We start from the raw sequence: 27,960 nt of genomic DNA, 5'->3' as shown, positions 1-27,960 counted from the left end.
CGCCGGGGTGGGAGGAGCTGCGGGCCGGAGGGCGGGGACCCCCGGGAGGCTTTACTCCACCCGCTCCCCAGTACCTCCTGGCACAGGTCGGCAGTCTCTGCGTGGCGAGTCTCCGTGGCCGGAGTCGTTTTCGGGAATCACCCTGCCGGTAAGGCAACTCGGCGTCGGGACTAGGGGCCATTAGCGGGGAGGGCGCACCGGGAGCGAGTGCGCGGAGTGAGCGCGGGGAGGACGTTCTGCGAGGATGCGCAGCGAGGATGCCCCGCGAGGATGCCCCAGGAGGAGGTGCAGGCGGAGGAGGTGACAGGAGGGTGTGCGGGGAGGATGCCCGGGAGGAGGTGCGGGGGGACAGCAGGCGGAGGAGGTGACAGGAGGGTGTGCGGGGAGGATGCCCGGGAGGAGGTGCGGGGGGACAGCAGGCGGAGGAAGTGACAGGAGGGTGTGCGGGGAGGGCGAGCGCAGAGGAAGTGCGGGGAGGATGTTCCGGCAGGGTGTGCGGGGAGACCGCGCGCGGAGGATGTGACAGGAGGGTGTTCGGGGAGGATGCCCCGGGAGGAGGTGCGGGGAGGGCGCGCGCGGAGGCCGTGACGGGAGGTGTGCGGGGAGGATGCGCTGGAGCGAGGGCGCTCATCTTCGCCCCCGCCGGACTCCGCCAAGATGCTGGGTCCACCAGGTGCATGCGACGCGCAGTCCAAACCGAGCGAGATGGGTCCCGGGACACCTGGAGCGTCCCCTTCTCGCGAAGGGAGAGTGGAAATGACGTTTTGGAGAAGGACTGTTACCAGACCTTCAGAGTTAAAATGAACTCAGGTGTGTGCGTTGAGCCAACAGATTAAGTGTCACAGCGTAAAATACTGGCGTCAAGGTGTCCGGCAGGTCAAAAGAGAAAACTTCACAGTTAAAGTACCTAACACAAATATGATTTGCACCGGGGAGCGGGTCTGTTTGCCGCTCTTGTAAGCGGCCGGTTGCTTTTAAGGCGGGCATGTGGGGGCGCCTCCCCAGCTCTGCGGTCTGGGCGTGTCCAGGTAAGTCAGAATCGCCGCCCACAGCCTTCTCCTACCTGCTCTTTCCCAGCCCTGGCCGTCTTTCGCTCTCTTCGCCAGAGGTCAGCTCTGTCCTATGCAGTTCCCCGCTGATGTTGACTTGCAGAGAAAACCCCTCAGAAATCCAGGCTGGAATGGGGCTATATCCTGTAAGGCTGGCTCCAGGCATAGTGACCCTGCGCTCTGAACTCTTATGCTGTTTTCCGTCCTCCCGGCTGCCTCTCCGTCCCCTTGCCCTGCCTAGCCTGGTCTCCCTTCGCACAGCGTCCCCCGCTTCCTGTGTTTCCGGGTCAGAGACCTTTGATTCCATTCATTGGCTGTGACCCTGACTTTTAAAAGATTTGCAATTTCCCCGAATAGAAAGAACCGTACCCCAGTGGGTTTCCCACCCTGCCAACCCCTCCCAGGACTGGCTTGCCTTTCACTCGGCCTGTCTGACTCTCAGCAGAGGGCCCTCTCTTCCACTTCTGGGTCAATTCCACCCCCTCTCCCCTTTCAGAGGCCAAACTGACCGTTTAGTTGTCTTTCTACATTCGCTTGAAGACTGCAGACTAATTCAAACAGGTTTATCAGACATGGATTATCTTTTTTATTCCAGTACTCTCAACCCTGGTGGGCACTGAAATAGCACTTTAGTTGAAACGAAATAGTTTTTCTTTACACTGGTTTTTGTCCAGGTGAACATTCTCATTGTCATAAAATAAATGGAAACTCATTGTTTTTTAAAAATCAGAATGCATATATAAGAAGAAAGTGAAACTTTCAGTTTTTCTGCTTCCTAAAGATAAACCCTGAACATCTTTCTACTCTTCCCTCCTTCCTGTCACACACACACACACACATTTGCTTTTGAAATATGTTCATTCAAAAACAAAATATAAACGTTTACACAGTAATCTATATGCCCAAAGTAATCCGCCAGTCTGTATTGGATTAAATAGGTTAATACTAAAATAAAACAGAACCACAACAAACACAAAACAAGAAAACGAAAACCAGCTGCCAGCTGCAGGGCTTTTTAATTTTGCAAGTTGGATCTAGCAGAGCTAGAGTGAGGACCCAGTTAAGGAAGTGGTGGTGGTGGTTTAGTCACTAAGTCGTGTCTCTTGCGACCCCATGGACTGTAGCCTGCCAGGCTCCATTTGTCCATGGGATTCTCCAGGGAAGAATACTGGAGTGGGTTGCTCTTTCCTTCTCCAGGATGTCTTCGCGACCCAGGAAGAGAACACAGATCTCCTGCATTGCAGGCAGATTCTTTACCAACTGAGCTCTGAGGGAAGCCCCTGTAAGGAAGGGGTGGGGTCAAACTAGGTTACATCCTTTGTCACCGAAGAACAATAGGCAGTGGAGAAATTGAAACACTCTGGACAGGCCTCAGTTAGGAACCAGAGTGTGAATTTCAGAACCTTTGAGTTCTCTTCACTGATGGTCCTTCTGTATCTCATGTGGAAATGTTGCCAAAGTCTTGGCTCCCAGTCCACCAGTGCTGAATAGAAACATGGAGACAGTTTGGAGGAAATAGAAGAAGTGACTTTATTCCGTTTGCTGGGCAAGGGGGAGAACACAGCAGGCTAGCACCTCAAGTACTGTGCCCCGCTTCTGGGGGAACCGAGAGACTTTATATAGCCTGGGTCTCGTCGTCTAGGGTAAATGATAAAGCTCAAAGTGATGAAGGTCTCGCCTTCTTGCATTATTTCAAAACAGTCAGAGCTGCTGTCAGGTTGCCTGGTAATTGGGTCTGTTTGTCTCTGGGTTATGAGCTTCCCTTGGGGTTCAGCTGGTAAAGAATCTGCCTGCAATGCGGAAGACCTGGGTTCAATCCCTGGGTTGGGAAGATCCCCCGTAGAAAGGGAAAGGCTACCCACTCCAGTATCCTGGCCTGGAGAATTCCATGGACTGTATAGTCCACTCAGTCAGTCAGTTCAGTTGCTCAGTCGTGTTCAACTCTTTGCGACCCCATGGACTGCAGCACGCCAGGCCTCCCTGTCCATCACCAACTCCCGGAGTATACTCAAACTCATGTCCAGTGATTTTGAGTGATGCCATCCAACCATGTCATCCTCTGTCCTCCTCTTTACCTCCCACCTTCAATCTTTCCCAGCATCAGGGTGTTTTCCAACCAGTCAGTTCTTTGCATCAACTGGCCAAAATATTGTAGTTTCTGCTTCAACATCAGTCCTTCCAATGAATATTCCGGACTGATTTCCTTTAGGGTGGACTGGTTGGATCTCCTTGCAGTCCAAGGGACTCTCAAGAGTCTTCTCCAACATCACAGTTCAAAAGCATCAATTCTTTGGCGCTCAGCTTTCTTTATAGTCCAACTTTCACATTCATATATGACCACTGGGAAAACCATAGTTTTGACTAGTGGACCTTTGTCGCCAAAGTAATGTGTCTGCTTTTTAATATGCTGCCTAGATTGGTCATAACTTTTCTTCCAAGAAGCAAGCATCTTTTAATTTCATGACTGCAGTGATTTTGGAGTCCAAGAAAATGAAGTCTCTCATTGTTCCCCATCTATTTGCCATGAAGTGATGGGACCTGATGCCATGATCTTAGTTTTCTGAATGTTGAGTTTTAAGCCAACTTTTTCATTTGTTTTTTTCACTTTCATCACGAGGCTCTTTAGTTCTTCAATTTCTTCATAAGGGTGGTGTTATCTGCATATCTGAGGTTATTGATATTTCTCCCAGCAATGTTGATTCCAGCTTGTGCTTCTTCCAGCCCAGCATTTCTCATGATGTCCTCTGCATATAAGTTAAACAAGCTGGGTGACAATACAGCCTTGACGGACTCCTTTCCCAATTTGGAACCAGTCTATTGTTCCATGTCCAGTTGTAACTGTTGCTTCCTGACCTGAATACAGATTTCTCAGGAGGCTGGTCAGGTGGTTTTGGTATTCCTGTCTGTTTAAGAATTTTCCACAGTTTATTGTGATCCACACAGTCAAAGGCTTTGGCATAGTCAATGAAGCAGAAACAGATGTTTTTCTGAAACTCTCTTGCTTTTTCGATGATCCAGCAGATGTTGGCAATTTGATCTCTGGCGCCTCTGCCTTTTCTAAAACCAGCTTGAACAACTGGAAGTTTACGGTTCACGTATTGCTGAAGCCTGGCTTGGAAAATTTTGAGCATGACGTTACTAGCGTGTGAGATGAGTGCAATTGTGCAGTAGTTTGAGTATTCTTTGGCATTGCCTTTCTTTGGGATTGGAATGAAAACTGGCCTTTTCCAGTCATGTGACCACTGCTGAGTTTTCCAAATTTGCTGGCATATTGAGTGCAGCACTTTCACAGCATCATCTTTCAGGATATGAAATAGCTCAACTGGAATTCCATCACCTCCACTAGCTTTGTTCGTAGTGATGCTTTCTAAGGCCCACTTGACATCACATTCCAGGATGTCTGGCTCTAGGTGAGTGATTACACCATGGTGATTATCTGGGTTGTGAACATCTTTTTTGTTCAGTTCTTCTGTGTATTCTTGCCATCTCTTCTTAATATCTTCTGCTTCTGTTAGGTCCCTACCATTTCTGTCCTTTGTTGTGCCCATCTTTGCATGAAATGTTCCCTTGGTATCTCTAATTTTCTTGAAGAGATCTCTAGTCTTTTCCGTTCCATTCTTTTCCTCTATTTCTTTGCACTGATCACTAAGGAAGGCTTTTTTTAAATCTCTCCTTGCTATTCTTTGGAACTCTGTATTCAGATGGGTATATTTTTCCTTTTCTCCTTTGCCTTTAGCTTCTCTTCTTTTCTCAGCTATTTGTAAGGCCCTCTCAGACAGCCTGTTTGCTTTTTTGCATTTCTTTTTCTTGGGGATGGTCTTGATCCCTGCCTCCTGTACAATGTCATGAACCTCCATCCACAGTTCATCAGGCACTCTGTTAGATCTAGTCCCTTAAATCTATTTCTCACTTCCACTGTACAATCATAAGGGATTTGACTTAGGTCATATCTGAATGGTCTAGTGGTTTTCCCTACTTTCTTCAATTTAAGTCTGAATTTGGCAATAAGGAGTTCATGATCTGAGCCACAGTCAGCTTCCGGTCTTGTTTTTGCTAACTGTATAGAGTTTCTCCATCTTTGGCTGCAAAGGATATAATCAATCTGATTTCAGTGTTGACCTTCTGGTGATGTCCATGTGTAGAGTCTTCTCTCGTGTTGTTGGAAGAGGATGGTTGCTATGACCAGTGCGTTCTCTTGGCAAAACTCTATTAGCCTTTTCCCTGCTTCATTCTGTACTCCAAGGCCAAGTTTGCCTGGTACCCCAGGTGTTTCTTGACTTCTGTTGTATAGTCCAATGGATCAGAAAGAGTTGGACATGACCGAGTGACTTTCACTTTCAATTTATTGGCTTGTGACCTTCTTTCTGCAATGCAGAAAGCTACAAAGGTTGATGAATTAAAAAGGAGTAGACACCTGGTGCAGGATGCAGTTTGTGGAGTTAAGGGGTGATAGGTTGGCTTTGTGAAGTACAAATCTAGTTACAGGCAGTACAGGTTGTTAGCAGTTAAAGTAAAGCCAGGAGTGGTTAACTCTGGGCACTCTGAGTCTCCTCTAGCCTGTTCACTGCTCCATTTACCTTCCTTGTTCTTAGGGGAGGAAACCTTCCCATCTATTTTTGCTGCAATAGAAACAAAGAGTCGATCTCAGCAATTAATGATTTTAAAAAGAACAAAGGGTGAGGGAGCCAACAACCCTTCTCAGGCGAGAGAAGTCACTGTAGCAGAGACCGGAAATCAGTCATAAAGACCCCAGTTCTGTTCCTGAAGGTAATGATCATCCTGAAGAACATTCTTGAGCTGATTTGCCTAAACCCATTCAAGGGCTCAGCCTCAGGAATAGTGATGCTGACCTTTGCTGATCCTCAAGATTTACTCAACAGCTGCCTAGATCTTGTCAACCTCAAGTTGATATAGGAAGGGGGCCCTTTCCAGATCCCAAGAGTGGGCTCTTGCCTAGAACTCAGAAATGAATTGTCCGAGGATATGCACATGCTGACAAAGCAAGAGACTTTATTGGGAAGGGGCGCCTGGGCCGAGAGTGGCAGGGTAAGGGAGGGAACCCAGGAGAACTACTCTGCTGTGTCGCTCCTAGTCTCAGGTTTTATGGTGATGGGATTAGTTTCCGGGGTGTCTTTGGCCGATCATTCTGACCCAGAGTCCTTCCTGGTGATGCACGCCTTGCTCAGACAAGATGACGCCAGAGAGAAGGATTCTGGGAGGTCGGTGGGAGATGTGGGGTCTCCTTTGACCTTTCCCGAATTCTTCTGGTGGGTGGTGGCTTGTTTTTTGTACCTTTCCAGGACAGGACCTCCTGTCACAAAATAATTGTTGACCAATGGTTCCTGTGGTGCCTGGCCAGCATGGGCAGTTTCAGCCTGTTTCTCCCAACAGTGACTTGGCCTCTTAGTGCCAAACTCTCTGCTCTTCAGGCAGGATTGCTGCTGGTTTGCACATACACGGGATGCTGGAGTGTGCTATCCACTGGGCAAGGGTACTGAGGACTCCACTCTACAGGGAAGGTCACACGTGCCCTTTAGTGAACACGCGTGCACCCTTGGCTTAGGACGTCCCATTCTGCTACTGGGGGAGACAGTGCTTTGAGGGCTAACTCCCTGTCTCTTTGCTTGTTACCAGTAGTAAATGCTCCTGCTTTAACCAAAGGCGCCTAGTGTGTTCAGAGGTTCAGCACCCCTGCCATTGGGTCCATTGAATCCCCTAGCAGTTGGCAAAGAGTTGACAGGACTGAGACAACGACAGTTGGGAACCCTCATGCTCACAGCGAAGCCTCGGGACCTAGGAGCCCAGAGCCAGGTTCTGAGTTCTCTGGCAGGCAGAGCCTCTGCGCTTGGAATCTACTGGAACCCTCCTGTTTAGAGAACAGAGGGTCCTAGAAAGTGAGAGGGGCCGTCTTCAGAACACCTGCAGCCCTTGGGACAATGTTAGAAGAAATGTTTTCTTAAAACTGACTCCAGGACAGCTGCATCCTCAGGTGCAAGGTCTAACCCATGGAGCCCGCCATGCTGTGGGAAAGCCATCAGCTGTTCTGGAAGCCCTGGATCAGGGCATACAGTGTCGCCACTGCCACCCTGAGCCCTGCTGACCCCAGTTAGATTAGACCTGTGAACGACAGACTTGAAAGTCAATGCTTCTCCAGTAACCGACCGCTAATTCCTGCCTTCCCCGTGTCCGCAAGCGCTTCCACCTTGGGTGATGCCTGTGGGTATCTTGTGTGGGAAGCTGGTGCCTCCGATGAAACATTCAGGTTGGTACGTCATGTGGCCTTCCTTCCCTGTAAGTCCACTGGACACAGGCATCCTTTACAGCCTCATCTGAATACCACCTTCCAGCCCTTAGGATTCACCTCCTGGATCCAGGATGCACCAGACTTTCCTGTTGTGATTGCATCTCTGCTCACCCTCTGTGCAGGGATCACATGTTGGGGAAGAAAAACTTCTATCCACTTAGATTCTATCCTTGTTGTTGTTCGGTTGCTAAGTCTTCCGAATGGAAGTTAAATAAGCAGGGTGACAATATACAGCCTTGATGTACTCCTTTCCCAAGTCTGAACCAGTTCGTTGTTGCATGTCTGGTTCTAACCGTTGCTTCTGAGGAGACAGGTAAGGTGGTTTGGTATTCCCATCTCTGGAAAGAATTTTCCACAGTTTGTTGTGATCCACACAGTCAAAGGCTTTAGCATAGTGAGTGAAGCAGATGTTTTTCTGGAATTCTCTTGCTTTTTCTATGATCCAACAGATGTTGGCAATTTGATCTCTGGTTCCTGTGCCTTTTCTAATCCCACCTGGTGCATCTGGAAGTTCTCAGTTCAAGTCCTGCTGAACCCTGGCTTGAAGGATTTTGAGCATTATCTTGCTAGCATGTGAAATGAGCACAATTGTAAGGTAGTTTGAACATTCTTTGGCATTGCCCTTCTTTGGGTAATGATTCTATTCTTGGAGACTGCAAATTAAAAAGACAGATTACCAAGAGAACAGACAGATTTGAATTTATATGTGTATGGGAGAATTCAGAGGAAGATGCAGTTTTAGGAGGTGGTTAGAATCTGGGGCTCATATGCCATCTTAATGGAAGTGGAGAGAGGCAGAGAGGCACTGGGGAGAGGAAATGCCTTCTTCGAGGAGGGTGGGGCAGAAAGGGCACTTGTGCAAACCCTGAGGACTTTGCAGAGAGGAGTGGCCACTTGAGAGGTGAGCCATAAGACAGGACAGTGTCTGTTTGGGGTTTTTCAGAGAAGAGGAGATGAGTTTTTTCTAGGAGGGCTGGTGACACGTTTGGGAGTCCCAAGGTTCAGGCATGTAAGGGCTTTCGGGACCTCAAGTCTTGAGCTCAGAATAGTTGTTAGGTACCAATGGCTTCTTCTGGAGCCCTTTGTGTGGATCTCATATGAAAGCCTCTGACTGTCATACACTGTGCCCAAGATCTCAGAGCCCCCAGTCACCTCCAGGATGGGGTCGCATCGTTGGTGGTGACACCTGGCCGCCCTCGTGCCTAGTCCCTGACCAGCGCCCAAGTCACCCCTCTCCACCCCGAGCTAGTTGAGCTGCTTGTCTCTACATCCTCCATGTATCTCAGGGGTTTCGGGTCTCCTCGCTGTAAATACTGTTTGTCCTGTCCTCTCTCTGCTGCATCTTTCCCTGGCTATTTCTAGGAATCCGGGATCATTAAGAAACAACCCATTCCTCACGTTGAACTAGAAAAGTCTGTACCTTTACCTGGCTCTCCCTAGGCCAACAGGCATTGGAGTTCATGTTCACACGTGTTTACTACACTGAACTCGGGGTCCTGCATCTTCTCTCTACAGATCACACACAACACACGCTGATACTAACCTGAACAGGTACACCTGTTGGTGATTTTACTTGAATGACTAATGAGTGCAGTTCTTAGCACCTTCTGCTATCGTACATATAAATAGGAAGGCATCGTAGTTGTTCAGTTGCTAAGTCGTGTCCAACTCTTTGTGACCCCATGGACTGCAGCGCACCAGACGTCCCTGTGCTTCCCCATCTCCCGGAGTTTGCTCAAGCTCATGTTCACTTAGTTGGTGATGGTATCCAACTATCTCATCCTCTGTCACCCCCTTCTCCTGCCTTCAATCTTTCCCAGCATCAGGGTCTTTTCTATGAGTCCGCTCTTCGAATCAGGTGGCCAAAGTATTGGAGTTATAGCTTTATCATCAGTCTTTCCAATGAATATTCAGGGTTGATTTCCTTTAGGATTGACTTGCTTGATCTCTTGACTGTCCAAGGGACTCTGAAGAGTCTTCTCCAACACCACAGTTGGGAAGCATCAATTCTTCGGCACTCAGCCTTTTCTATGGTTCAGCTCACATTTGTACATGACTACTGGAAAAACCATAGCTTTGACTATATGGACTTTTGTCAGCAAAGTGATGTCTCTGCTATTTAATATGCTGTTTAGGTTTGTCATAGCTTTCCTTCCAAGAAGGAAGCATCTCACATGGCTGCAGTCACTGACAAAGTGATTTTGGAGCCCAAGAAAATAATCAGGCTTTAGCATAGTGAGTGGGAGAAGGAAATGGCAACCTACCCCAGTGTTCTTGCCTGGAGAATCCCAGGGACGGGGGAGCCTGGTGGGCTGCCATCTATGGGGTTGCACAGAGTCGGACTCGACTGAAGCGACTTAGCAGCAGCAGCAGCATAGTGAGTAAAGCAGAAGTAGATGTTTTTTTCTGGAATTCTCTTGCTTTTTCTATGACCCAATGAATGTTGGCAATTTGATCTCTGTTCCTCTGCCATTTCTAAATCCATCTTGTACATCTGGAAGTTCTCCATTCACATACTGCTGAAGCCTAGCTTGAAGGGTTTTGAGCATTGCCTTGCTAGCATGTGAAATGAACACAATTGTATGGTAGTTTGAACCTTCTTTGGCTTTGCCCTTCTTTGGGATGAAAGCTGCTGACCTTTTCCAGTCCCATGGTCACTGCTGGGTTTTCCAAATTTGCTGGCATGTTGAGTGCAGAACTTTAACAGCATCATCTTCTAGAATTTTAAATAGTTCATCTAGAATTCTATCACCTCCACTCACTTTGTTTGTAGTAATGTTTCCTAAGGCCCACTTGACTTCACGCACCAGGATATCTGGCTCTAGGTGAGTGACCACACCATCATGGTTATCCGGGTCATTAAAACCTTCCTTGTATTGTTCTGTGTATTCTTGCCACCTCTTGTTAATCTCTTCTGTTAGGTCGTTGCCATTCCTGTCCTTTATTCAGTCCATCTTTGCATGAAATGTTCCCTTGGCATCTCCAATTTTCTTGAGGTCTCTAGTCTTTCCCATTCCATTGTTTTCCTCTACTTTGCATTGTTCACTTAAGGGCTTCTTATCTCTGCTCTCCGGAACTCTGCATTCAGATGGGTATAGCTTTCCCTTCCTCCCTTGCCTTTTGCTTCTGAGTTACTGAAAAGGTGAAGAAAAGTATGAGGCAAGTGCCTGCATTCCCCCTGACGTTGCAGCTCCGGCCACAGCTGTATTGGGTGAAGAGGGTGGGCAGCACCGGGTGGCGCCGTCTGTGGGTGGACAGCAGTGTGGTCCTACTTAGTGCTGGGTTTGTGCAAGTCAGTGTTTCTCAGCCACGGAGGAAATGAAGTGGTTGCTGCACAAGTGTTGGCCTGGGGTGATGCCCAGGCTGAACGTCAGCTGTACAACATCAAGGGTGTGTCCTTAGGAAATACATAAGCATATTGTCTGTTGGAGGAAACAGGTGCATGATAACATTAATTCAGTAAAGCAAATGAAAAAGCAGTTGTCAAAAATGTTCCCTAAATTCTCTGAATGAGCTTGTCTATGATGACTTCTAGTTACAATGCACAAGGGCTTCCCTGGTGACTCAGATGGTAAAGACTCTCCCTACAATGCAGGAGATGCAGGTTCGATCCCTGGGTTGGGAAGATCCCCTGGAGAAGGAAATGGCAACCCACTCCAGTATTCTTGCCTGGAAAATCCCATGTGCAGCGGAGCCTGGCGGGCTATAGTCCATAGTGTTGAAAAGAGTCGGACATGACTGCATGACTTACACTTCCAACACTCTTTAAGTTGTGACCCGAGTAGAACCGACCGCAGTGGACCCTGGAGGGCTCCCTCTCTCATTGTCTGCATTATACCCCAGGGGGACAGACTTTGGCCTCAATAGTGAGGGACCTATTTTCTGATTCCTTTGATGGCTGGCAAAAATAATGCATCTTTTGACAAAAAAATAAAAAGAAACCCAACACCACACAACTTAAAAGTTGGGAATTAAGTTTTGTTTGATGGCCTTACTGAGGACTTAAGTCTAGGGTACAGCCTTTCAGGAGCTGTGAGGAATGCTCCAAAGAGGTAAGAGTGGAGCCAGGATATATAGGAGTTCTGCTGAGAGCAAAACAAAACCAGACATTTAAGCTGAACATCAGAAGATTACAGCCAATCACAGAAACCAGACATCTCAAGTTAATGATCTCAGCGCTTAGATGTAGAAGGCTGGGCTCCTTGAAATCATTCATCTGACATTCATCTTAACCACCTAGGGCCAACGTCTTGTTTTTCTCCATCCTGAGTTTCCTGGGGTGCACCACGGGGATGGCTGCCTTGGCCGAAGACTTGATGGAGGCAACATTGTTTGCAGCAGTGGCTGCTGACATCCTTTTACACACAAGCTTCACATACACATGAAAAGATTTATTTATTTGGCCGCACCAGGTCTTAGCTGCAGCCTGTGGGATGTAGTTCCCCAACTAGGGCCCCTGCATGGGGAGCTCAAAGTCTTTGCCACTGGACCACTGGGGAAGTCCCCTACACAATTTTATTAACTTGAAAATTTCTTCTGAAATTCCACCTTCGCATGGTTCCCTGAGTGGTTATTCTTAAGCATCACCAGGGTCTCCTTTTACAGAAGTGGGGCGCTCACCTTAAGTGGTGGCCCGCAGAATAAGGGTGAATCTGAGTGAGCAACCAGTCTGCCTGTGACAGCGGTGTGGCTCTTGGACCCCATCTGTTCCAGCTGGTCCGAGGGCAAGTAAACTGAGAAGGGAGGGACTTCCTTCACCCCCTCCCCATCTTTGACCTTTCAGTGGGTGGGTGGGGCAGCCATACCATTTATCCTCCATACCCAGCTCCTTCTGAGAGTGAAATACGGCTCTGGTGGTTGTACCAGGATTCCTTAGGCAAATGTGCATGCATGCTCACTCCACCTGAACATCTTAAGATATTTAGTGAGGAAGTTACCAGTTACAACATTGCAAAAGCTGTCATCTTCTCTGCACAAAGTTGGTTAAATAAAGCTTTCTTGTCAGTAAGGCCAGGCTCTGGCCCCAGGAGGAGTTGTCTTGGGGGTGAGGAGCTCACAGCCTGGAGGGGAACACCCGCCAGGCACTAAACTGAGTCTAAGGGGAAGCCTACCACACTTCAGGAAGGAGCTGAGGTCCGGGGTGGCAGAGGACAAGGATAAGACAGAGAAAATGCATTCTCTGCTTCAGAGGCAGGGAAAGAACTGGGCTAGAGAGTAACACTAGCAAGTCCAGGCAGGATGCCTTCTCTGTGGCTAAGTTTCAATTCCTGGAAAATAGGGATGGATTCTCCCTGAGAACCCCTGGGGTACCCTCTGAACTCTGATTCAGCTGCCACCCTGTGGGAAGGCGCCTCTCACCCTTCCTCTTTCCCATACGCGCCTCGCCCACACCACCCCCAGAGGAAGAACCAGCAGACCAGAGGGGGCAGATTGCAGGAGGAGGTGACTGACTCTCCGTGACCCTCGGCCTGACTTCATCTCTCAGGGGACAGGGAGGGCCAATAAGGAAGGCTGTGGGCTGGTGCTCCGGAAGACGTGTCTGCACTTACTACAAACAATGAGATGGATCCCAGAGGGGCAGTAGCTGCTGCCTGCAGGGTACGCGTGACAAGAGTGGCGTTTCCTGGATGCCAGACTTCTTCAGAAACTGGGCTGTCTGTGTCTCATTTCATCCGTCTGTCTGCTGGATGCTGTAAAGGCAAATTATGCCCTTAGCGTTTGATCACTGAGTACAGTTCTGATTTGTTTTTCCCCATACCATCAAGCAGTTCTCCACACCAGCTCCTACACCATCAGGGAATCCTACAGTTGGACTCAATTCTGACACTGTCTACCTGGGGACAGTGTCAGACTCCACAGGCTAGGGGCTCGGTCCAACCAGACTGTCCCCCTTCCCCCACCCTGAGCCCTGCACTCCCATCACAAGTCTGGGTTGTCATCTGGCTATGGATGGGAGGTTCCCAACGACCACCCTGCCCTGCCCACCATGGGTGCAATCGATCTGCAATTGACTCAGGCTGCTGGGCTTCCCAGGTGGCACCAGGTGAAGAACCCGCCTGCCAATGCAGAAGACATAAAAGACACAGATTCGATCCCTGGGTCAGGAAGATCCTCTGCAGGAGGGCACAGCAACATGCTCCAGTATTGCCTGGAAAATTCCATGGGCAGAGGAGCCTAGCTGGCTACAGTCCATAGGGTTGCAAAGAGTCAGACACGACGGAAGTGACTTAGCACACATACATGCGCAGGCTGGCATTTCCTGAGAAGTGTCCTATAAATGCTAAGGCAGGATGCAGTCCAGGTGAGGAGAGACAAGGCAACTCTCCAGAAAAATCTGTGCCCCAGACCCAATTACGATAATATTCTTTGGTCTTCAGCATTTTCTAAAAATGGTCAACATTTAACTGTGTAACAGCAGCCATCGATCCTTTTCTCCAAAAGGAGACCTTCTGGGTTTTTGCTCTGTGGGTCTGGTTTTCTGGTAAGTGGCTGGTTGGGTCCCAGGTTGAGAACCGGGCCTGGGGGTGCTGGGGGTGGCTCCATGCAGGATCCACTCACCGCGTTCACCTCTGGCAGGTCCTCAGGCTCAGCTCTGCAGTGTCAGTCTGATTGCCCAGCCCCAGTGAGATAACTCTGGTTACCTCTCGTGGACTTCCCTTCTTCCGGCTCTGAGTTGGAGCAGGGCGGTGGGTTGAGCCATACCTGCCTCAGGTCCTTCCCTTCCCTCCATAGCAAGCTCTGGACAGCTGCTGCCTTTGCTTGCTCCCTTCCCGCCCTGAGTGGGAGGAGAGTTAAGATTCTAGAAGGGTGAGGCAGCCTGGTGTAGTCCGCTGGGTCAGGGCTGTCTTGCCCCTGGGACCACATGAGATGCCAGCCCACGCTGACTTTGGGTATACTTCTGCCAGCTCCTCTCTGAAATTAGCAGCCTTCCTGGTTGTATGCATGTGCCTGCATGTGACACAGAAATGTAGGGCTCCTCTCGAAGGTGCTTGCCTTCCATAGGTTAACGTGGCCTTGCTGACAGAGCGACCGTGGTTCCTATTGGGAGGATTAGCTAGTGTTCAAATAATTAAACAAGGAGCCCACTGGACCGTGGTGGCTCTAATGCTGAGGCAGCCCATGTCAGCAAACTGAAATCTAAGCGGTAAATGCCTCAAGGCTGCAAATTCAAAACAGCATGAACAGCCATCACACAGCCGTCAGGGCCTCTTGCTGCAGCCGTCGGTCACCTACTGGCTTGGCTCCACCTTCTCTCCGTAGGTCGCTCCCCAGCTCCCTGGGCGACCACTGACTGCAATGGCTGTGCCCTCAGATGAACTCCTCGAACGTTCACTATCACCTCCTCACAGACTCTGCCGTCTTCTAGGGTCCTGCCTCAGCTGAGGGAATGGCCTCCACCGCGGCTGAAACGGAGAAGCCGGACGATCACAAGTAAGATGACCTGCGTGCTGCCCGGCCTAGGCTGGTGGGGATGGCCTTGAGCCCACAGTGTTCTAGGAGCTGAGGCGCGTGGACACCTTGGTTCTCGGGTCTGAGCCCACGTGGGGTCTGGGGGGCTGAAAGCTGGGTTGGCTGGCAGCTGAGCTGGCTGAGAACGCCTGGCACCTGCTGCCGGGCATGGCTTGTAGCCTTGGGGTGTTTGTCCCTCAAGGATGCAAGCGCTCAGAACTGTATCCAGTGGGGTTTCATTACTCCTGGACACTGCAAGCTAAGTTTTATTTGAGTCAAAAAGAGGACTGCAGCCTGGGAGGCAGCACCTCAGATAGCTCTGAGAGGCTGCTCCAAAGAGGCCGTTGGGGAAGGTCAATACATAAGGTTTCAGGGAAGGGGGAGCTCAGTGCAATCCAGCACTTATTTTACAAGAGGCTTTCTCCTGGACGCTTTCTGAGGCCCAGTGCCTGTGCCCTCCCAGTGCTCTTGGTTCTGACTTCCAAACACTTTCCTTATTTCTTGGCAGTTGTTCATTGTCCACTGTGTGAGTCACATGGCCACTCTTTTATGCGTATTAGTGCATTGCTGGTATTGATGAAAAAAATTAATAGTTGATCTGAGAAAAAAATGGATAATTATATTACAGTTAGCCTGAGAATTATAACCCAGCAGATGATTTTTCCAAAACCTCTGAGGGCCGTTTTGCCCAGCAGAGGTGAAAGGCTTTGAGACAAAGTGTAGTAACATCAAATGATGTTACTAGGGCTTCTCAGGTGGCGCTTGTGGTAAAGAGCCCACCTGCCAATGCAGGAGATGCCTGAGACAGGGGTTCGATCCCTGGGTTGGGAAGATCCCCTGGAGGAGGGCGTGGCAACCTCCTCCAGTATTCTTGCCTGGAGAATCCCACGGTCAGAGGAGCCTGCGGGCTACAGTCCATGGGGTTGCAAAGAGTCACGACTGAAGAGACTCAGCATGCCTGCACGCACACACGCACGACACATGACTGACAGCTTACACAATTGAGATACACATCCATGGAGCGCTGAGTCATGGCTTGTCACGACCCCTTACAAGATTAAGAAGGAAGAGGATAGCTAAAAGGTTTATGGCGTTTTGATTCCACGTGTTTGACTTAGTATGAATAGAATGCTAGATTTGTAATTTATGTATTCACTCAAAACTTTGATATAGTTACGTGTATTTTGGCATCAGTATTACTGCTAAATGCCTAGAAAGTTTGTTACCTTGGTGATTTAAAGAAAATTTAAATGAGGCTTGAAACTTCTAATTCAGTTTTGAGAATATAAAGAAATACTATGTTATTAAAAAAATCCAGGAAACATGTTATACAGTATTGTTAACTAGAGATTTTGTTTAAATCTAACAAAATTTTATGCTAGTGTCCATTGTTTTCATCCCTTATTCAAGATTCATGTGTTCAGTTGCATTGAGCAGCTTCAGCTGCATGCAACAAATTCTGGTAAATTCTCTCTTCATTTTTATTGTTACAAATATTTTCTAATTTTCCTTTTTATGGTTTCTCAGATACACACATCATTTAAAATGGACATTTAATTTCCAAATACATGGGATTTTTAAAGTATCTTTGCTATTAATTTCTCATTAAATGCTTTCTCCTCTGCAATCAGCCTCTGTGTTTCTATTGGCTCCTAACTTCATTGAGACTTCCAATGGCCAAGTCAAAATCTGTCGGTAAATGTCACATTACACTTGAAAATGTGGGTTATTTTCAAATATCTTTTGATACTAATTTCTAACATAATTCCACAGTAATAAGAGAACAGACTCTGTATGATTTCAATACTTTTAGACCTAAAGGCCATCCAGTAAGAGAGGAGAAACCCACCAAGTTAACCTAGGAGTATTGGACAGAGGTAATTGGCCACAAACTCAGCAATCAGTTTGACTTTTGAAACTTAAAAATGACTGAGCCCAAGGAAGAAATACTTCTGGTTTATAAGCAAAAGTGTGAGCAATTATTAAAGTAATTATCTTACAGGTCTGGTCAGGCATCCTGGGACAGCTATCTACTTCTGCTGCTGCTGCTGCTAAGTCACTTCAGTCGTGTCCGACTCTGTGTGACCCCATAGACGGCAGCCCACCAGGCTCCCCCGTCCCTGGGATTCTCCAGGCAAGAACACTGGAGTGGGTTGCCATTTCCTTCTCCAGATATCATAATTTTCTTGTCCTGGTCTGGCAGTATTAATCTTAATCGAAGTCTAAGGAGACCTAATAGAGTCCCTTCCAAAAGTCCTTTATCTGATGTCTTTCCCACATGTGTAATCCTCTGGTTGCAGGCCATAGTGCATGTGATCTTCATTCAAAGATAGATTAATAAGCTTCAGAAACTGTACAATAATGTGGCATAGCAACAAGGAGTCATCTGAGAAATGCATCTTAGGCAGTAAATACAGACCCCAATTAACAATTATTAGAGAACGAATTTTATTACCTGATAAAGCTGATAAGAAGGGAAGAGTTTCCAATTTCTGGAGAGATCAGGTAGAAAGAAAAGATAACTGTCTCAAATCTACTTACTAATGTGTAATTTACCAAATCTCTGTAAGTCATAATTAGCTTGAGCGGAAGAGTTTCCTTTTGTCTGGAAAACAGGTCCAGTGGTTAGGACTCTGAGCCTCCAGTGAAGGGGTCATGTGTTCAATCCCTGGTTGGGAAATTAAGGTCCCACAAGCTGCTTAGCAAGGCAAAAAACAAAATAAGCAACTCCCCCCATCAAAAATAAAACCACCGACCAGGAATTGAACCTGAGTCTTGGTAGTGAAAGTGCCAAGTCCTAACCACTGGACTGCAGGGAATTACCAAAAAGTCCTTTCTATGGAATCTTTTTGAAGATGAAGCAGTCTATAAATGACAAATGACTTAAAAAGGCAAGCTTAAAGATCTGATTACACTGTATTTGGCAAAGAAACTTGGCTATTTCTGTGACATACAAAATTTTAACATAATAACTAGAATTATGATTGTGAACATTATCAGGATGTACCAGATTCTAAGGAGTGGCATAAAGTTTCTAGAATATGTATATTAGTAATACTTAACCCACACAATGTAACCTAAGAATATTTACCACGACAATGCTGCCCATGTAATTTAACATACCAAATAAGCCTAATGAGTTTAATTTTACTCTCTCTGAGGTGCTTCACGGGTCCTTTCTGAGGAATCCCAAAGTCAACTTCAGGGAGAATTTGGGAAGTTTGTCAAAATATTAAAAAAGTTTTAAAACACTTCGTCAAATAGGACCTTAGGTCACGGTGGAACAATATTTAATTCACTTAACCAAAGTGAGAATACAATCTTTCAAAAGCAAATACAGCTCACTTAAAAGGCAAAGACACACAATCCAGTATGAGAAACAGCTCTATATTCCAAGAAAACTTTTTATTTTTTTAAACATTAAAAAAAATACTTATTCATTTTTCATTTGACTGCATTGCATCTTAGTTGTGGCATGTTGGGAGCTAGTTCCCTGACCAGTGATTGTACGTGGACCCCCTACATTGGGAGCGCAGTGTCTTAGCCACTGGACCACCAGGAACGTCCCTCCAAGAAAACTTTATTCTCATATCACAGAGAGAAAACCAAGCTTCAGTTTTGTATCAATTACTTTTAGTAACAAAATATATTTAATTGAATTCAGTCCTACTTTACCATACATAAAACTCTTTTCTCAGGATTCCCTTCTAAGAAGGTCTCCTTGGTTCTCTTCTGGGAGGTTCCTCAGGAGGTCCTCTGGAGCCTCACACATGTTGATCACCTACTCACGTCCTAATCCCACATGGACACCTGCCCTTTCCTTCCTTCCCCACAGAATCTTTGGCCCGCTTTCAATTTTGGGGCTGCCCTGGGAATGGCAGTTGCAGAGATAGCTTTAATTGAAATAGTTAGGGTCGCTAGTGCTTCCAATCACTGACAGCCACACACACCCTGCCCCACTGTCCTCTGCCTGATTCCTGCCCCCGAGCTGAGGGCCCTGGGGGCTGATGGAGTGGGGTAGTGTGAAATAAAGTTTGGAGGGGGACCTGGGCCAGGTGAGTGGGCATACGGTAGTGACCCCCCCTTGGTTTCAGGCTCCCTTCCTCATCTGCCAGCCCCTCTTTTAGAAAATGTTTATTTGTATTTATTTGGCTGTGCTGAGCCTTAGTTGCAGCATGTGAGATCTGTCTTAGTTGGCGCATGCGGGCTCTTATTACCTCACCAGGGATTGAAACCCAGGCCGTCTGCATCGGGAGCATGGAGTCTTAGCCACTTGCTCACCAGGGAAGTCTCTCTGCCAGTCCCTTGAGCATGTGGCCCAAGACATCTGGGCCAGTCTGTCCAGTAGCCATGTTTTTCCCTCCCTGCTGATATGCTCCTGGATCAGAGGTCATGTTTCATCCCTTTTGCATCTCACCCGGTGCTCAATGAATATTTGTTAAACAAATAAAGTGACAGAATAAAGGAAGATAAAGTCAAGTTTGAAACTGTGTAGGCTAGAGGAACAGTTTCCCAAGTAATATGTCTTTTACTTGTTATTTTAAAATCCTTAAAAAAAAAATAGAGTATAACCTTAAAAAAAATGAATCACTGTGGTAGACTTGACTCTACAACCAGACCTCAGTAACAAAAGTCCGTCTGAGCCTGTTCTGTTTGCTATTATGTGTCTAATTTACATATTTTAAAATCCTTGCTGGTTTCCTGAGTTACACCCTATTTCCTTCTCTTCCTGGAATGAAAGAGGAAAGAAAGCTTTTGTATTTTGAAATAAGTGACAAAGTTGTTTTGTCACATCCTGTTTTGTCAGTTCCGATCCTTGCCTGGTAATGCTTCTGTTTGTGGTCTGACTTGTGAACATCCTGAAGGAGGCCAAGAACCTTAATTATAGTAAAACAATTACCTTTAAAGGAGCTACAGATGCTGTGATTGTGTTGCGACTTCAGGATTTCAGCTTGGCCTGGAGATTCAGAAGGCATTCAGGGAAAGCATGGGATTTGTCCCTGCTGGTTGGTCCCCTGGACAGAGACCCCCTGCCCCAGGAGAATGGGCTTGGCTGGGACTGGTTGGGTCCAGCGCAGACTGTGGCTTGGGCAGGTGGCCTCTCCTGAGTGAGACTCCCATCTCTGTCCCAGGGCCATCCTGTGAGCCAGCTATCAGCACCCCCCCTTTAGAAAAACATGTCTCTCTTTAATATTTTGTTTGCATCTTTAAAAAAATTTTTAAAAATTTTTTTCACTTGATGATAATTTTTATTGACATGTCTTAACACAAAAAATGACGCATTTGCATTACAGAAAAATGTTTGCCTCTTTTTGTGTTGCTTCTCGACACTGTTGGGCTGTGAATTAACTTGGATGCCATTCTAGGGAAATAGGAGGGAAATGTGAGAAGGGAAAGGAAGAAGTGATGAGATGCAGAAGACAGAGGAGCAAGTGCCTTTGGTCTGGAGCCTGGGCATCTGCGGGGACCAATGGATGCCAGAACAGGGGCTAGAAACAGTGGAGGGAAATGTGCAGGTGGCCCGGGTCAGGCACACTGTGGCGTTTACAAATCCCAGGATGCTTAGACTAGACCTTCTCCTGTATGGCTTTGTCTCACGGTTAGATTGAGAAGGAAATGTGGTCAGTGGGTTCTGAGCAGAAAGTCTGACTCAGAAGGAAGAAATAGAAGGTCCTGACTGCTGTGACCTGGGGCCCCGTGCGGCCTTCCTCTTTGCCCCGGCACTGGGCAGCACGCTTGCGCTTGGGAGCTGGAAGGCACAGGTGGAGAGGGAGGTGTATCTAAGGCTGCAGATGCAATCCAGACCTCGGCATCATGTTTAAAGTTTTATTGCAACACATCCATGCCCATTTGCATGTTGTCCGTGGCCACTTTGATGTGACAATAGCAGGGTTGAGAAGAGGTGACGGAGCCCCTATGACCTTCAGGGGAAAAAATATTTACCATTTGGTCTTTTATGGGAAATGTTTACTGACCCCTACTGCCAGCTAGCAGTGTACCGCCCAAGAGAAATAAAACATGAACCACACAAAGTTTCAAGCAGCTGCAGAGAAAAAAACAAAATGAACAGATGTCTTTTCTCCTCACGCTCTGCGGATGTTGTACCAGCTCAGTGCTGGCTAATGACGAGGACGTGAAAAGGAAAGGCATCCGATTGGAAAAGCCATCTCTGAGTGGGAGGATCATAGGCCATTTTTTTTCTTTTATTTCCATGCATATTTCCTGTGATAAGTGTATTATTTTAAACACAAAGCTACATTTCTATGTTGAGCTTAGGTTGGCTAGCAACAGGCTACGCGCAATATGGAGTGAATTGGCATTTTGATCTTTGTACCATTCGGTGCTCTTGTGAGTTCTGCCTGATCATCCTCCAAAACCAGCCCTGGAAGTGAAGAGGGGGTGAAGGGAAGGAGTGGGGGGAACTGAGATAGAGCAGAAGCCTCTGTAGGTTGGGGCTGTCCCGCTGCTGGGTTCCACGTGTCTCGTTGGCACAGAGCGCCTCAGTGGTCCACTTGGCCACTTGTTCTATAAACTGTCTCCTTTCCTGTTTTGGAACAGTGACTTGGTACGGCTTTGCAATCCCCACATAGCAGCAATGAAGGAAGACATTCTCTACCACTTCAACCTCAGCACCAGCACGCACGATTTCCCAGCTATGTTTGGAGACGTGAAGGTAAAATGCTCAGGGCTTTCAATTCTTGGAATTTGTCCTAAGATCACTAATATTCTTAATGCTTCATTGAGAGACTAGAAAAGAGCAGACACTGAATCTTTTCTAGGGGACTAGAAAAGGGATAACGAGGAGGAGCAGTCACCGTGTCTGCTGTCATTTAAGATGCACACTGATTTTGTTGAGCTGGTTCCTTCAATGACTTACTTGCTGAATGCAGCTTCCAGGCTCCCCTCATACTGAGCCTTAAGTGCCTGGGTCCAGAATTATCCTCACAGAGGGCTTTTAAAGTGGACTAAAGTTTAGGATTCTAAACTGAAACGGGCTGCTGACGCTAGATCCAGGGCTGCCTCATGGGATCATAAGGTCATGACCAGGTTATGTCCCACTGGCCACCTGGTTCTTTCATGCTGTTTGTTTCAAACTGAGGGACAATTTTCCATTTTCATTCTTCCCTTAAATCTAACCTAAAATTTTTTTCTAGGCTGTAGAAGTTTTCTTTTTTATGTTTAGAGACTAATAATTCTTTGATCATTGAGTCCTTAAGAGTGACTTTTACTTGTTTTTCTTCTGTAAGCTTTCTTGTTTTGCACTTTGCAGACTGCAGGTTCTGTGTCTCTGAGATTTACCCCCTCCGTCCACAGCAACGACTCCCCAGGCCCCCACTGGCCCCTGACTCTTTCTCAAATTGGCCATTGGGTTCTCTGCTGGCAGGTGAAAGAGTGGTTAGAAGTCCGTTTTACAGACAGGCTGCTTGTACATCGAGGGTCCTGCCCCACCTTATTCCGAACCCAGGCTCCCTCCAGTGGAGCGAGCTGCCACCCACACAGATGGATGGACCCCGGACTGGCGTGGAGCCTGGATTTAATCCGCCCAGGGAGAGCGAGGCTGTCCTGCATTTTGTGCATCTGATTGCTTCACACTGTTGGGTTGAGTAGCACTGAGCCGAGTCTATGAACCAGTGCTTCTTAAAGCTGAAGGAATGCTGGAATCACCAGCGGGCCTTCACGGCACACAGATTACTGGCTCCCCATACAGAGCAGGTCCAGGGGGAGGCCAGGGAAGGGATCTGCATTTCTAGCAAGTTCCAGGAGATGCTACTGCAGTGGGGGTCCCGCTTTGAGGACCCACGCTCCTCAGAGGGGGTGTGTGCCCTCTGCTGATGGGGTTCTGTTTTCTCTCTGCAGTTTGTGTGTGTTGGAGGAAGCCCTTCCCGGATGAAAGCCTTCATCAAGTACGTGGCCATGGAGCTGGGCTTTGCCCACCCGGGTGCTGACTGTCCTAACATCTGTGAGGGCACTGACCGCTACACCATGTTTAAAGTGGGCCCGGTGCTGTCGGTCAGCGTGAGTACCTGCCCTGGTGGGGGCCGGGCCCCCGGCTCTGCAGGCTCCCCGCCTGCCCTGCACACAGCCCGGCAGAGGGGTCAGGGGTGAGGGGAGCCTGGAGCTGGGGCCACCGTCAGGACAGGCCGGGACACACAGGGAAACACACGTGCACGCCCACCCAGCCACGTGCACATGGTGAGGACCCCGGTTGGAAACCAGGAGGACCTGCCTAGACCAGGGCCACCCGCCCTGGCCACCTCACAGGGACTTACATCACACAGTGTGATTCAGCAGTGAGTGAACACGAATCTCTGGCATTTCTTGTTTCCCAGTCTGGTTTCCTTTGTAGGCGGGAACATTAAGCAAGTGCTGCCATAGAGTACTAGAAGGCGATGGCACCCCACTCCAGTACTCTTGCCTGGAAGATCCCATGGGCGGAGGAGCCTGGTAGGCTGCCGTCTATGGGGTCGCACAGAGTCGGACACGACAGAACTCTATGGCAGCAGCAGCCATAGAGTAAGGCTGCCCAGAAGGTGCCCCTGCTCCGAGTAGCTGAGATGTTTGGCAGCTTCAGCCACAGAGCACACACCCAGGAATCAAGACGTGTTCAGATCTGGATATTCATAATCCATGGACGCACTTCCCACATGGCAGGCTCCATGACAAACACATCCTCCAAGGACTGCCCCACCTAGGATCAGCTGGTGGCTGTGATTCCAGAGGACCTCTGAAGCAGGGCGAGGGTTGGGGGTGGAGAGGCAGCAGCCTTCGCAGGGCGGAGCCACGTGCCGGTCACTGGGGATGGCTGCGGCGGAGCGCCTGAAGGAAGGGGAAACTGTGCAGGGCTTCCTGGCACCCGCAGGCCTCTGGTCCTCAGCTGAGATCCGTTCTACCGGTTGTGTGCATCAAACGGGGTCATCCATTCGACAGCATCATGCAAACCTTCCCGGCGTAGTCAGAGTTTTTAACTATGTTTCGAAGTTCATCGTCTTGACCACCACTTAGCAGCGTACCATGGAGCACACAGAGACTCCACCGGAGTGTGACGCTAGTGTTTCTCTGTTCTAGCACGGGATGGGCATCCCCTCCATTGCTATCATGCTGCATGAGCTCATCAAGCTGCTGTACCACGCTCGCTGCTCCGGCGTCACCCTCATCCGCATTGGCACTTCCGGTGGGATAGGTCAGTGTGCAGAGCGTGACCCGGACCTTGCTGGGGGTGAGGGGGGGCATCGAGGGGACCCAGAGCTCCTGCCTGGGCTGTGCCCAAGGACAGCTCAGCAGTGCAGCAGGTGTGAAAACAAGTTTGTTGTGTTATTTATCTGGTTTTTTTGGGCCAACTACTTCTCCCAACCCATACCCCAGAAATAGCTGCAGAAAGCTTCCAGGCCACCAGCATGTGAAAACGCATTCTTTTCGGGTTATACTCTCATGCCTTCATGTTTGCTTGATTCTTTTTATTCTTTCTACTCCCTCATTTCTCTGCCTTTCTCCTTCGCTTTGTTCACTCCTCCCTATTCTTGCAAGGATGTGAAGTACCCTATGAGAAAACCTACAGGAAACTCAAGGGGGGAAGAAAGAGAGGGAATGCAAAATTAAGATAAGTGTTCTTAAATTGCCTAAAAGCCCTCAGTGCCCATCGTAATTTTTTTTTTTAACATCACAAAACACTAAAAACTATGTTGAGTTAAGCCAAAGTTGTTGAAACAAACTTGTTTTATGTAAGTTGTCCTGCTTTCAGATGTCCCAACTCAGGGCAGTTGTTTCTGCTGAAAAATGGGTTCTGACCATTCTCACTCCCATCAAGGAGCTGGGAGCTGCTGGAAGGAGGCCTGGCCTCTGCATTTGTTTCTGACTGTCTAGGCTGACTTCCCCTGGATTTATGGCAATTTGAAAATTTAGGTTTTCCTACTGTGAATGGGGACTTCTGTGGGCCCTGAATCTTCTTGACACGTAGTCTCATTTTCTCTTCATTACACAGACAGGTTGATAGGTAGCGTCCATGTTTGCAGGCTGTCATTTGAAGTTTAACGGGGTTCTCAGAAAACTCCCCAGTGACTAGGGAGGACCCTGCCCACTTAGCTGTGATACCTTCCAAAGCACAGGCTCTTCTTCATGCATGTGGCATCAGTGTCGCCAGAAGCCCCACCAAACCCTCCCTGAGTTCTTGCTCTTCAAGGATTTTAAAATCAATAACCAGAGAATGAATTCTGGAGGGAGTACGGTGGGTTTTGAGTCTCCCAAAATTGCTCCATAGAAATGGACAGATCAGCTAAAGAGCTGGACCCCAGATCCTCAACAGCAAAGTGTGACATGGCATCTCCCCAAATCCCAAAATAGGAATGGTGGGTGGGTGGCACGGGCCCCCACTCAGGAGGAAGCACAAGAAACTCTGGGGTTCCTGATGGATATGAGAAGACAATTCTGAAATAGCCAACGGGTATCCTGAGAGAGTACAGGGTCTGAGGAAGAGCGGCTGACCCTGGAGGAGGGCTGCACCCTCCAATTTGAGGCCTGAAGCGGCTGGAAAATCCTGGGCACCATGAATTCATGAAAGCCTTCATCTGAGGGTTCTTCCAGGTCCACACTTGGGGTGGGAAGTCACTTGAGGAGTGTCTGTGTTGAAGCAGCAAGGAAAGTACAGATGGACACACAGTGGGGGGAGCAGAGACAGAGCTTGTGGATTGGTCCTATTTTTTAATGTTTCATGAAAGCAGATGATATAGGGGCGAGGGCGTGGAACCCTGGAACAGCTCTCGTGGCTGCTTCCTCCTAAATGTCTAGGAAAACCAATATCCCATTAAAGCAAGTAGTGGTGAAAAATGCTAATGGTCAAATCGCAAGCAAAGTTATTAAAAGTCCAAAGATGGAGGAGCAGAATAATGTTGGTACAAGTGTGGAAACGCCCAGGGAGGCTCAGAAAGCAGATCCTCACCAGGGGTCACTCCTGGAGGAAGCCAGGGCATTAGGGGCTGGTGACCACAGGAACCAGTTTTGGGGAGCCCGGAAATTCCTTACACTATTCTTGCCTACTTTTGTTTTACTCAAAACCTTAAATACTAAAAAAAAAAAGTACAGAACAAGGACCAGCTGAACACTTGTTGATAAAGGGAACCCCAGAGAGTTCCAGCCGCAACTGTTAAGATGCTGTTCAGTGGAGTGCAGATGGCCGGTCAGTTTCACTTTCTTTTTTGCACTTTTCCGTATTTTCTGTATCCTCTACCCATTCGTTTCTTTTACCATCAGGAAAAATAAATCTGGTGTAGAAAAGGGATCCTTATCCATTTCTTTTTAGGGCCTGACTGACCGTTCAGTGTTCCTGTGCATGAACCAGGCCCTTCCCTTCCTGACCCCCCGTTGCCCCCTCAGGCCGCCGAGACAACTGCTGCTTCCTTCCTTCCTTCAGGTCTGGAGCCCGGCTCGGTGGTCATCACCCGGCAGGCAGTGGACCCATGCTTTAAGCCGGAATTCGAGCAGATTGTCCTCGGGAAGCGAGAGATCCGTAGCACGGACCTGGACGAACAGCTGGTGCAGGAGCTGGCGCGCTGCTCCGCGGACCTTGGCGAGTTCCCCACAGTTGTGGGGAACACCATGTGCACCCTGGACTTCTACGAGGGTAAGGGGCGCTCTGGTCTCCTGCTGGGGGCCTGCCTCCGTGGTGAGCTTGCCTCGCATGATTTCCACCGCGGGCCGGATGCTGGAGGGCAGGCAGGCCGGTCGGGCTGGAAGCCATCCCGGTGTCTGGGGAGTAGTGTGCCCGTGCAGTGGGTGGTTACTGCGTGCCCGTGCCGAGCGCTCCGCGGTTTTCCAGGGCAAGGCCGCCTGGACGGGGCACTCTGCTCCTACACGGAAAAGGACAAGCAGGAGTACCTGCGGGCAGCCTACGCGGCCGGCATCCGCAACATCGAGATGGAGGCGTCGGTCTTCGCCGCCATGTGCAACGCCTGCGGCCTCCGAGGTGGGATCCCTAGGCCGCCACCCCCAACCCCACTCTGCTGAACCCCCACTTCTCCCCGCTCCCCCCAAAAGGCCTCCCGGGACTACCCGCCCCGCCCCAGGCATGCCTCTGGGCCCCGTGCATAGCGCACCTCTGTGCTCTTCAGATAGACGCCCGCTTCAAAGCAGGATCCGCAGTGTCTCTGCCGGGACTCAGTTGCCACTAAGGGACCAGAAAGACGAGAAAGCTCCCCCCTCACCTCAGGGCGGGCTTCGCTGCCAACTATCCAGTGAATCTGGCCTTCAGAGCTCCTGGGATTTCTGAGTTGCAGTTAATCCCTCGCAGTTCCTGGCCTCACCCCTTCCAGAAATCCTGCCATCCTCATTGTCACATCACCCTGCCTTTCAAGGCAGTACAGGGACCCGAGCTGGTCCTGGGGTTTGCTGAGGGAATGTCTTTGGGATGCAAAGGCAGCTGGAGAGTGAGACAGTAGGGCAGGATGCTGTGCATCCCACACCTTCTCGTGAGGAGTGGAGGCTGGTCTCCCTGAATGAAGCTAGAAATCCCGCTGTTCTGCTGACCTGGTGTTTGCTCCCTGCAGCGGCCGTGGTGTGCGTCACCCTCCTCAACCGCCTGGAAGGAGACCAGATCAGCAGCCCCCACGAGGTGCTGGCCGAATACCAGCAGCGGCCCCAGCGGCTAGTAGGCCAGTTCATCAAGAAGCGCCTGATGTAGGCCTGACCCCCCAACATCTATCTAGAGGGTGTTTGTGGTTCCCACAAATAAAATCATTGCCACAGTCTCCTCTGTGTGACTTCCTGGATCTTTTATACAAGAATCTAGGGAACTGATTTCAAGTCAGAGGCAAAGAATCCTGCCTTAACTATGCAGATTAAAAAAAAAAAATTTTTTTTAAATTTATTTTATGGCTGTTTTGGGTCTTGATTGCTGCGTGGGCTTTGCTCTAGTTGTGACTGGGGGCTTCTCACTGGTAGCATGTCTTGTGGAGCACGGGCCTTGCAGCATGCAGGCTTCAGGACTTCTGGCGCACAGGCTCTGGAGCACAGGCTCAGTGGTTGTAATGTAGGGGCTTAGCTGCCGCCAGGCAAGTGGGATCTTCCTGAATTGGGGATCTAACTTGTGTCTCCTGCATTGGCAGGCAGATTCTTTATCGTTAAGCCACCAGGGAAGTCCAAGGGTTTTTTTTTTTGAAAGCTTCATTG

At 48.7% G+C, this 27,960-nt stretch overlaps 1 protein-coding gene across 2 annotated transcripts; it reads left to right on the top strand.

Annotated features, from left to right (window-relative positions):
* Window positions 1-19: 19 nt before the first annotated feature.
* UPP1 (uridine phosphorylase 1) lies at window positions 20-27,539 on the top strand. Of its 2 annotated transcripts, none has more exons than XM_055420387.2 (8): window positions 20-148; window positions 14,720-14,784; window positions 21,361-21,475; window positions 22,660-22,818; window positions 23,869-23,983; window positions 26,207-26,416; window positions 26,612-26,758; window positions 27,339-27,539. In XM_055420387.2, exons 2-8 carry the CDS (start codon window positions 14,741-14,743, stop codon window positions 27,470-27,472), a joined length of 924 nt encoding a protein of 307 aa, XP_055276362.2. In that variant the 5' UTR covers window positions 20-148; window positions 14,720-14,740; the 3' UTR covers window positions 27,473-27,539. The 2 variants fall into 2 exon arrangements, with proteins under 2 accessions (XP_055276362.2, XP_088689247.1); XM_088833121.1 differs by having other exon boundaries at window positions 34-148; window positions 14,614-14,784.
* The last annotated feature ends 421 nt before the right edge of the window (window positions 27,540-27,960 follow it).

The sequence above is a fragment of the Moschus berezovskii genome, chromosome 3 (genome assembly GCF_049115385.1).
Source record: "Moschus berezovskii isolate FMDL1 chromosome 3, NW_MosBer_1.0, whole genome shotgun sequence".
NCBI lineage: Eukaryota > Metazoa > Chordata > Mammalia > Artiodactyla > Moschidae > Moschus > Moschus berezovskii.
This window is presented reverse-complemented; position numbering and strand designations above follow the sequence as displayed.